The 11358-nt window shown below is 40.7% G+C and overlaps 2 protein-coding genes across 3 annotated transcripts in view; both read right to left on the bottom strand.

The window, feature by feature from the left end:
- The window catches only part of pla2r1 (phospholipase A2 receptor 1), a 30941-nt gene extending 26830 nt beyond the window's left edge, over positions 1-4111 (bottom strand). The window contains exons 1-5 of the mRNA XM_020606202.1: positions 3855-4111; positions 2074-2454; positions 1693-1989; positions 845-1027; positions 348-461 (exon numbers count right to left, since the gene is read on the bottom strand). Coding sequence (XP_020461858.1) covers positions 348-461; positions 845-1027; positions 1693-1989; positions 2074-2454; positions 3855-3999 — 1120 coding nt within the window. The 5' untranslated portion in view covers positions 4000-4111. The remainder of the gene's footprint in view (positions 1-347; positions 462-844; positions 1028-1692; positions 1990-2073; positions 2455-3854) is intronic.
- A 444-nt stretch (positions 4112-4555) lies between these two features.
- The window catches only part of itgb6 (integrin, beta 6), a 10985-nt gene continuing 4182 nt past the window's right edge, over positions 4556-11358 (bottom strand). For both annotated transcript variants that reach the window (XM_020605328.1, XM_020605337.1), the window contains exons 10-16: positions 10426-10560; positions 9284-9701; positions 8987-9209; positions 8395-8489; positions 6189-6302; positions 5945-6111; positions 4556-5094 (exon numbers count right to left, since the gene is read on the bottom strand). In XM_020605328.1, coding sequence (XP_020460984.1) covers positions 4996-5094; positions 5945-6111; positions 6189-6302; positions 8395-8489; positions 8987-9209; positions 9284-9701; positions 10426-10560 — 1251 coding nt within the window. In that variant the 3' untranslated portion in view covers positions 4556-4995. The remainder of the gene's footprint in view (positions 5095-5944; positions 6112-6188; positions 6303-8394; positions 8490-8986; positions 9210-9283; positions 9702-10425; positions 10561-11358) is intronic.

The following is an 11358-nucleotide window of genomic DNA, read 5'->3' as shown; positions in this document are numbered from 1 at the left end:
CCTGCTGAAAATTATTGCAATGCACTGTGTTCAGTCACAGCTTTAGCTTTGGTATTACTGAATATTAAGATATTGTCCATGAATCAAAAGTCGATGCTGACACCACATGCACACATTTCAGTCTTTTTCCACAATGTTCACACAAGCCAAGAGCAACTTTTATGGAAACTTTAAGTGCATAAACTTGCATGTCTTCTGCACAAATGTAATTAGTGTTTTAATGTCTCTTAGCAAATAACACGGTCAAAAAAATTAAAGTCATACAATCTGTGTGGTATATATTCATAAAATCTTATAAACAGACTTTGCCCTCTCATTTGGCCCTGGAATAAATAAATAACCAGTACCTGTAGTGAAATTCACCAATGACAGTGGTGCTCCATCAGACCACTGCCACCCCTGCCCATCCTTCAGGTGGTTCAGTCCAATCCACACCATGACTCCAACACTTGCCAGTCGATCTAGCACAAGAAATAAACACATCAATGTTGTATAAGTTGTCAGCAATTCTTATCTGATTTGAGTGGAGCACTAAACTATTGGCTGGTCAAACATGTCACTGCTCATTATTTAAAAATAATCAGGATAGCAGAAATGAATAAAATAAATATGGAGTGATCGTGAGCAAGTGAAAATATGTGAAAAGGAGCAAAGGCAAAAATCTAATCTGAATCTATGAAGAGAAGAATGTGTGTCCCATTGAGGAATAAAAATAACAACATCATATTCTAGTACTGATGTATGTTTGTTGATGTAATAAAGTTACAGCACACTTCAGTACAATACAGTACAGTACATCCAGCAACGTTATGGTTCCTGTATGTGATTTCTATCAGATGCCTACCTCTGATGTACCTGTGCTCTGCCAGGCTGGTGATGCTGAGCAGGTTTCCACCTTGAGCCTGGCAAGTTAACAGAGCCTGACTCCAAGTTAGGATGGTGTACAGGTTGAACTGGTAACATGCACGCAGCTCCTGGTTTGACTCCCAGAAACGCTTACAACTGGAATCTATGAATAACGATATGACTTACAAAAGGCAGTAAGAAACTGATGAACTAAAGAGAGAGAAGAAAAGCTTGCATACTGTATGTCCAGGTGAGTGTGCAGGTAGGAGGGTATGAATCACGGTCAAGTTAATGTAAGCACAGATAAATTCTGACATTATTTAAAGTGTGTTTTTCTGGAGGAAAACAATAAGAAGTAGTGTGAAATGCAACAATGGTCCCCAGCTAGGAATGAACCAGAGTATCATGGTATATAGTACGTATCTCACCACTAGGTTACCAGATGCACAACAGAATTTTTAAAAGATTTAAATATACTGTTTATTTAGAACTAAATAAATCTCATTGGCACAGATTTTATTTCTAGTTACTGTGTATATTCTGGCAAAAAGTAAGCCAACACCCAACCATTACACGCTTATGTAACTGCTGAACATTTGCTTTCAAAACCATGTGTTACTGTAACAGCCTCCACTATCCTGGAACGGTTTTGGAACCTGCTGCAGGGAGTTTCCCCATTTTACAGCCACAGGATTGTTGCTGAAGCTGAGCTCTGATGTTGCAAGTGTGCAGTGCCAAGTGTGGCTCACACTTGGCACTGCTGTTCATCCATGCTGAATGGGGCTGAGTTCAGGCCTCTGTGCAGGTCAGGTTATTCCACAGCAAAGAGAAAACCAGTTCGTTATGGACCTCGCTTGTATAAACATGGAGGCATTATGAAACTGAAATCAGAGGTACACACATTCAGGCCAGGTAGTGTAAATACTAAAATTCTTTTCGTACTCTGGTATGTCTGTGTGTTGACTTTACCTTGCACCGGGCAGAAGCCCCATTTCTCAGCCTCATCATAGCGAGGGGTGGTAGCGCACCACAGCAGGTGGCCCTCGAGCCCCTCTGTCGTGCACTCAGAGTACCACTTGTTTTTGTATTTAAAGGGCAAATCACAGGGCATGCCATGTGCATTTCCGAACAAAGTGTGGATATCTACAAATAAAATGCACACAGTGTAAAACTAATTGACAAATATTCTGTGCAGCTAAGTCGGAGACTGACTTTTTAGGCCTTTACCTTCATATGGATATGAGCAGGGCCCCTCTCTAGGCGTGTTGTATCTTTTCCACTCATGATGAGAGTTTTTTTTTACTACCACCAAACGTCCAGCCACAGCCACCTTCCACTGGGACGCCCCGTACAGCATGTTTCCGCTACAGCGCCACCACAGCACAGGAAGGCCCATGTCACACTCAAACGTGCCAAGAGGCTGTGTTGTGTTTGAAATGTTGAGGCCCAGGCACGTGCTGGTACCCAGATTGAAGAGGCGATGTCGGGATACCCACTTCCACAGCATGTGGCGCGTTGGCCGCTCACAATCCTCCAGCACCAGGTTAGAGCGATCCACTGTGATACAGCGTTTCAGTGGCTCACTCTCCAGGATAAACGCACCCTTTTCTGGAACGAGCATGAGACAAGGAGAAGAAGCGATGAAGAGAAGCAGAGGAAGAGAAGAGGGCTGAGAGAAATCTGGGCAGAACTGAGTAAATGATGTGGATGTTTACCTTAAAGAAGGGAAGGATAAAATGAGCAACGGTGAATAGACTAATATATATCATGACATAATGCAAAGGGTCTTATATAAAGTCAGTTTGGTGTTTAATAGTAAAATGAAAATATGTGCACTATCAGTTTATTTTACAACACATGCACACATGCAATAGTTCACCTCTTTGATGTACCTCCACCAAAATGAAGCAATATTGAAGCTCACTGAAGGCCTGGGGGAAAATGTTTGTCCAGGTGTATAATTTGTGCAAGATGAATAACAGTCTCTGTGGATCCTCAGACTAAACGGATGTATAGTGTGTGCACAAATGGCAGTGATAAAAACAGCTGGAGGATTTGTCCTTGTATAATTGTTCACACTGCTTGTGTTGAATGTGCATTGTACTTAGCACTAGAATATTTTTGTGACCATAAGTGTTGTACATGGGGTTGTCCTGATATCTTTCCCCTGTGCCTATACTAGAATAGTGACAATAACATAATACTAATATGCACACAATATGGTATTGTGTTGAAGGAAGGGAAGAGGTGTTTAACTCAGATCTAATATGGACAAAATGAGGGCTGTGATAATAAAGAGATACAATTTTAAAAGATCAGCTAATTTACTTAGCCATTTGTTGATTTGGTGAATCTGTTAATCATCTATAAAATATCAAACATTTTTATCCTTGGTTTCTCAACTCAAGCTGGCATTCAGCTTGCTTGTTATTGTCCAACAGCTATTGAAAACAGCTGGAACCAGGGCATGAGACAAATTCATTTTCATGCTGGACTGATCAATTCATCAGACATCTCAACTCAACTAATTCAGCATGCAGTGACATCAAGCAAATAAAATCAGCATCCTCACATGTGAAAAGCTGGAATCAGTCAGTTTGACATTCATCTTTATTAAACTAACTGATATTCAAAAACTTTTAATACAATTATACTAATTGAAAAGTCGACTAATCATTTCAACCCCACTGGAAACTCAAATTTGAGAAAGCCTGATTTTCTTCTTAAATTTAGATTTTCTTGTTTGTTTGGTTTAACATTTAATAAGCATCATTGTTGGTAATGTGAACCGGCTGCAGCGGTAGGGCTCAAACTGTGACCACCCAGAAGCTAATTAAGAAACTTTTAAGATAGTTTAGAGTCCTCAGAAACTGCACAACACAGTGTGGACGTGTTGAAATGATTCCTTCCTGCAGTACAGTTCTGTGTTAAAAGCACAGAACACACCATCCAACCAAACGAGGCGCCGTGTTCTGCAGAAGCTGCGCCCAGATGACTGAACAGCTTACTGTAATACTCCGTGAGCTGTTTTTTCTCCAGGACCTCATCGTCCTCCTCGGTAACACACAGGCAGCTGTTCGCCAGCAACACTGTTACACAAATAGTCGCCACAACGGCCACGGAGTCGATGCAGCGAAACAACTGTATTAACATTTCGACGACGGGGTGCAAAGTTAGAGTGCAAGTGTCCGCACAGTCCGACAGTCCCGGTCGGAGAAGGTCTTCTGGGCTCGTTGTTTTTCCCCCTCACAGAAAAACTTTTTCAGCCGAGGACCAGCGACGTCACGTCTGACGGAGGAGCGTCTGCTGCTCCCCGATTTGTTTTCACTGGGACAGAGCCACAGAACTTCACTTAGACTGACCCAGAGACACTGAATAAACAAAGATAGACAGATAGAGACTAAATATAGCCTATGATTGTAATATGTAGGCTACAAATATATGAAACTGTAGTGGTAATTAATAGTTTATAATTAATTAACAATTAATATGCATAAAATCACAAATTTTCTATTTTGTTGCATAACTGTTTTGTAATATATTGCCTTTATTTGTACATCCTATTTTATTTGTACATTTGCTAATGAATGGTGAAGGTAATTGTATCCTTGGTTATATCCTATGGTAAATGGTAAGCACAACACAGACAAGTGGCTTACTACACAGTAAGTTAACATGGAACTTTAATTATCTGTCATGCCACCAAAAAACAACAACAAAAAAACAGTAATTATCATGGAAGGCTCAGCCTTGTTTTACAGTGAATCAACAAACACAATATTAGAAGAAATCATAATCATCCATCTTTATATTTACATTCATTAGAATAAAAGATTTTCTTTCAGTAGTAGACCACTCAGTGTAGACTCGTCCTTTCCATGCTGCACCTTACAGTAGACAGTAGTGTTTAAGTGCATGCGGGATCATGCAACAGGAAAGTGCAGTGTTTAACAGTGGCAGCGCACTATTACAGCAGCGGATTCATCACGTAGCCTTTATCTGATCACAGTGTCTACCGTGTGGTAACATCTCTAAAGCAGCACAGAGATTTGTACAAAAGTTCTCTCAGTCTCCTTCACGCACGCACAAACACACACTCACACTTTTAAGTACACTCGGATGTTGCTTTGCATCGTCTCCAGTTTATCGTCAGTAGTGATCCATCACAATAATATTTTTACTCTGTGGATTTTTATAAGTTACATTTTTAAATGTTGTTGTTGAGCTTCTGAACAAAGGGTTGGTCCCCTGGGGAGAAACACAAGGGAAAAAGACAGAGAGAGGGAGGACAATTATAAGAAATCATTACAACACTGTCACCAACACATTAAGGCTTTTATATTTTTGTTATTGTCAATTTTATACTTTTAAGTCACAAAGACTTGAAATATACATTTTAAAATTTCACAGGATTATAGATGTGAAAAAATCAACTGAATAAAGACACTGGCTTAGGCCCGAGACTTTCAAGACAGTTGAGATAAAAAACACACAGATAACATGTAACTTCAGTGTTACACACCCTTTACAATGATCATCATTATCTCCCAGGTCATCCTTAAATAATAAATCACAGAAATAAAGACAGTCCTTGTAACTCCAGACTCCAGAACATACCTGGGAAACTTTGTGTTTTTAAGTTTTCTGTAGTATCAAAGCAATCCGGTGATGGCTGTCTGTACACCCATGGGAACATGCAAACCAAAATGACTAATAGCTAATGTGGCATAGCTTTAATGATGCAAATTTGAAGATTTATTTATTTTTTAATTTTTAGTTTTTTACATTACAGTAGACAGGTGTCTTTTGACTCACTATGTTTGAACAGTTTTTAAACAAGAAAAGAGGCCTATGGCACAGAATAGTATACTGTATCAGGCTTTGGCTTATCACAAAACCTGTTAGCAGCATCAATTCATTGTTAGCTCTCATAGGAATTGAGCTATATAGAGAATATTATCAACCTGTCCAGGGCGTACCCCACCTCTCGCCCAATGTCAGCTGGGATTGGCTCCTGCCCTCCCCGCCACCCTACTCCGGATAAGCATTATAGATAATGGCTGGATGGAGGACAGAATATTACCAGTCAAGATCTTACCGTCTGCCATTTTGCCTTTGCCTTCTCAGCCTCAAACTTGGCCACCTCTTTACGGTCGTGGACTGACACCAGCACCTTCCACACGCCCAGCAGGATCAGGCCAATACACACAACGGAAAGGGAGACCCCCAGAATAATCATGGGGATGTTGGGAGGCTCTGGGCAATCTGGGACAGGACAGAGGATGAGAACAGACTCATGCTCCTTTTGTTTTGTTTGCTTTCTAAGTTGTTGTAAAGCTTACCGTATTGGAGATCGTAGGCAGTGGTCCCCATCTCAACTCCTACCACATTAAATGAGATCCAGCAGTCATTCGTCATCATCAGTGTGCAATGCATAGAAGGACTCTTGGCATAATCTGAGGGGAAATGTGAACATGCATATCCATAAGGAAGTGATGAATCCAACGTATATCATCTTCCCTTTCAACATTGTGCTGAGAATGTAAAAGGATATACTCGCCTCTGTTGTGCTGTCAGTGTGATTTCCATATCAGTGGCTACAATCTGGTGTGTGTGCATGTGTATGTGGACTACACCATTGTATTTCACATCTGAAGCATAAAAATCCACTGTGATAATCAGATATAGCTCTCGGCTTGCACATTATAGCAGGTTTAAAATAATCTCTTCTATAAAGGAGGACAAGGTCCTTTGGCTATTCATATGCATTACAATAGCTGGGCCTATACCACAAGGTAAATAATATGTTCCCCATTGTTCGGTGCTGGCTGAACAGACATGGATGGCGTTGTGTTAGAGAGGAGGGTGCAGGCTTTAGAGAGACACCTGAGTTAGTGCAGCATTCATCCAAATCTCTGATCCTTGGGCAAAGCTACCTATGTTGATACCATTATTACAAACACTGAGATGAGAGAACGAACTCTAGTGACAACAAGCATTTACACATGCACATCCGACAAAGCAGTAGGCTATATGTAGTTTGCTACTGACTTTGCATATGCTAACCCATTAAAAACAAACCTCAGGGGGTATATACTGCTCCTCAGCATTCTCCAAAGTATATCATATGTTGTTTTTTCTTTCCAGGTAGTCATTCATTTAAGTCAATGCCAGAGCAATATGAAAGTAAACTTTAACAGACATGAACAGAAAGATTTGCATAGAAATGTGCTTGAGACTCTGCTGTCAATCATTGAGAGAGACAGTTAACGAACTTTTTTGTTGTCAGTGTTATACACTATCATTGTCACATGGCAGCATTGCAAGCAGGGAGTTTTTGTATTCTCTTAATCTCTTCCAAGAAACTCTGTCGTCCAAGTTTAGATGCCCAAATGTCATTAATTCAAAAATCTAACTGGGGTGATAAGCAGTAACCAAACCTGGACATTATGAAAAAGCGTATATATATTAAAAAGGTAGTTTGGCTGCTGTTTTTGTTCCTTTATTAGATAGTGGCACTGTGAGAAACCATAAAGAAATATTGTAAGAGACAGACAGAGAAAGACAACACAGCATGCAACAAAGGTCTGTGACCAGAATCAAACAGGCTATGTTGGAGGAGTCTTAACCACTAGGCCACTAGGCACACCAAGACAAAAGAATAAAAAAAACAGTTGCCACCTACAACTGCTTTGCAAAACAATGTAACTGTGTAAAGGTGGAAGGTATATAAATGATACATGTGAGTAACGCAAACAAGTTTCAAGTGTTTCAAGTACTGGCTGGTTGATTTGGTAGTTTAATTACATAGCCTCCTATAATCATTATTTTAACAGTCTAGTTTTTTAAAAGAACTGTGAACAAGATTTAAAAATGAACTTCTCGGTCCTCTCTGGTCAACAAACATATAGTGGAGACACTGGTTTTAAATGACCTCAAAAATAGGCATTTTTCTACTGTTTCTTGTTACTTACTGGCCAAAATATGCAGCAATACCAACATACCGTATCTGCAATAAGCAAATATTGGCCAAAATAGCAGCCAGGCCAATTTATTGGTTTCAGTAATGTTAACATTTTGAGGTTAAAAGGTTAAAACATGCAAAATCAGGAGCATAACCTTTGAGTGGATGGAATCTCCTCAAAATCATTTTAAATTCTAATGTTGAAAATTTGGACTAACACCTGAATTGGGCGGGCCAATATTCAATACTATCATGTTTTCTAAGCGAATGATTTAAAGGGAGCGCCAATAAAAAAATTGACATAATCTGTGATTAAACTCATTATTTTAGCATATATAAAAATTTATGATGTAATGTAGAACAGTCAGACCAGGTTTATTCAATATTTTAATTTTGCATGTATTTACCATATAGTGATGTAGATCCATAATAGGGAATATCAGTCATTATTGTTTCAATCGTACTACCATACACCTGACATGAACAGATAAGTGCAGAAAAGAAGCAGAAACAGTACTATATTCACTAATTCCTAAGTGCACTTTCTATTTAAAGCAGACTGGTAGATTGTGAGAGTCCTTTACCTCCAGTTGTGTTGATGAAAATTTTAGAATTGCTGCACCTTTGATCACACAACTCAGCATCATCCTGATCCTGGAGATGGCACTCTACACAGGTCCTGATGTTAAAACATGCAGAGAAACAAGAGGTCGGTTTTACTCAGAGATGATACAGTGCCTCCTGGGAGGTTGAGGTTTAATGAGGCTTCAGTCGCTGACACTGTGAGTACATAAGAATCAAAGTGCTGGTGACTTATCAGAGTTTTCCCAAGGCTTCACTCACTTCATATCACCCATCTCCTCTATAACAGTGGTATCAAATGTCACTAGCCCTGACAGCTGCTTTACAATGGAGAAAGGAAATCTGCTAGTGCTGTGGTGGTGACATTAGCTGCCTTTTGATGCCACATGAAAGGTGCAGACACATGTGAACAAGGAAACCAGAGCCTGATATATCTGAACTGAAAAGAACAGACAGATCATGTGGCCTTAGGAGACAACATCTTATATCTTTCAGGTAAAAAGAACATAACAGTAACAGAGGCAAAGCCAACAAAACTCTCTACATTACATCCTTATTCACCTCTAAGAGCTGATGGCATGAATGTGTTCTCACCTTGCAGAGCTACAGGCGTCTCCACATGTTGGGCACTTCTCACACTTGTCCCCAGATGCTCCAGGTGCAGAGCAGACACAGTGGCCACACTCACATTTCCCCCTGTTGCTGCAGAGAGTGCCGTCCTCTGACATGCATGCTTCGGTGCTGGTGCTGCAGTTACAATACTCCCCTGTCCAACCACTCTGACAGTGACAGTCTCCGCAGTCACACACTCCATGGCCTAAAAACAGAAATTAATTCAAACAACAGGCTCACCACATAAATATGTGAATAATTCATGACATTATTACTCACCCCCACAGAGCTCCCCTCGGAAACGAACACAGGAGTAATTGTTACATTCGCAGTAAGGTCCGTAGATGCGGCCAAAGCTGGAGGCATGGCATTTACATTGTCCGCAGTAGCACTCCCCTTGACTGCTGCATATCTCAGACTCATTGTTTGCGAGGCAGTTACTCAACAAAGTGCTCTCCTCATTGCATTCACACTGTGCTCCCTGGAACCCCGGCTGACACATGCACACACCACATTGGAAAGTCCCTTGGCCCTCAGTGCATCGGCTGCTGTTTGCTTCAGGAGGCTGCCGGCAGTCACACGAGCAAACTGACTCCAGTTCCACCTCCAAGCTGTCCTGTAAACCCATCGGTTTGAGGGAGAAGTGCCGAACTCCTGACAGGCATCCTGGGACCACCACAGACACATTGAACACTACCTGAAGTGCAAAAAAGAGAAACAATTGGTGAAACTGATCCAGACAAGTTTTGCTACTCCTCTGTGCTACAGAGCTCCACTCCAAACACTACCAAAGACACATCACTGAGCCACACTGTTGCACTTGTGTTCCAAGGTTATGAAGAATGTGGGCACTGTAGTTCACTTTGAATCAGTCCCACCATAAACCACCCTGCTGCCATAAATACTCAGCAGAGCACCAGGTGTATATTAATCCACCTCTGGCGTCATTAAATGGTTTATTTTATTCAAACAACATTTGAAAAAAAAAAACCCAATGATATTCATTTTATAATCATATAAGACAAAGAAAACAAGCAAGTCCTCACAGGTGAGAAGTTGATTTACAGTTTTGCATTATAAAACTGTAAAATGATTAACCGGTAATCCAAATAGTTTCTGATTAATAGTCTGACATTCAAGTAAATTATTAATCAGCATGCAGCTCTAGAGTAAACAGAGAGCACATTATGTGATGGTTATATTAACTATTGTGTAATGTCCATCTTTTGTTGTTTTTTGTAGTGGTACTTCCTAACATTTTAATCGTATGATTTAATTTTTGTTGTCTACAGTTGTTTTACTGTACCTATCATTCCGCTGTCTTATCGATCTCCTTGTAAAACATGCTCAGCTGCACTGATCTAAATGAAAGATTCTATACACATACATAAAAAGAGCAACTTAGAGCAAAGGCAACTGACCGTCTCTCCAGGTTTAATGTCGGAGCAGTGTCTTTGATCAGGGAGGACTGATCCATTTGGGCACCTGGCTGTGAAGTACATCTGCAGCTCCTCTGTGTCTCCGAGGACTTCTAATTCAATCTCAGAGCGCAGTTCCTGGAACAGTGCAGACATATTGCAGAGCCGTGTATGGACATGCAATTGGCAGCACAGCCTGGTACTGGACACAAGGTTATCCTCTTCAAACAATCATGACAACCCAACTATCCTTCTAATATAATGAATGAATTTGTTATCATGAAGGGGAATTTGCTTAGCTTTAAGGGGAATTATACTCTCATCCTGCGCTGACCTGTAAAGTGCCATGACTGTGTGAAACCTCCTATCTACTTCACTATTTTCTGGGTGAGTCATCATCCCAGGTGTGCTTGACTGTAAAGATCGCCTGAGAAAAGAGTGACAGCTAACCTCAACTGAAGGAAACACCGTGTCTGACTGATTAATAAACTCAGTGACAGACTGTCTGGGCACTAACAGAGGGTTAACTGTGTGTTTCCTGTAGGCCTGCAAATTGTACTGTGTCTTCAGTGTTGCTGAGGGGGAAAAAATGGGGGTGGGGTGGGAGTATGGGGGTTGAGTCTGTAGGAAACAACCACCTGAAGATGGATTAAGGTAAAGTAAGTAAAATAGATTCAAAACACTTCACTGTTAGTAAGAAAATATGATGCATGATCTTTAATAAAAGCACCAATGTCTCAGGAACCATCTACAACTGTCTACACTCAGTGTGATAACCTCAGCTCTTCAGTATGGTTCATGTGGAAGAGACTAAAAGTGGGCGCCAACAACACAACTGATGAAGTAATTAGAAGACTGCAGACTTTCCACCAGTCGCTGCCGCCAGGGGGGATTTACAAAAGGACAGCGAGTGCAAAAGGTAGGCAGACAAAAACA

The sequence above is a fragment of the Monopterus albus genome, unplaced genomic scaffold (assembly GCF_001952655.1).
Source record: "Monopterus albus unplaced genomic scaffold, M_albus_1.0 scaffold4.1, whole genome shotgun sequence".
Taxonomy (NCBI): Eukaryota; Metazoa; Chordata; class Actinopteri; order Synbranchiformes; family Synbranchidae; genus Monopterus; species Monopterus albus.
The sequence above is the reverse complement of the archived record's forward strand: the minus strand, read 5'-3'. Positions and strand labels throughout refer to the sequence as shown.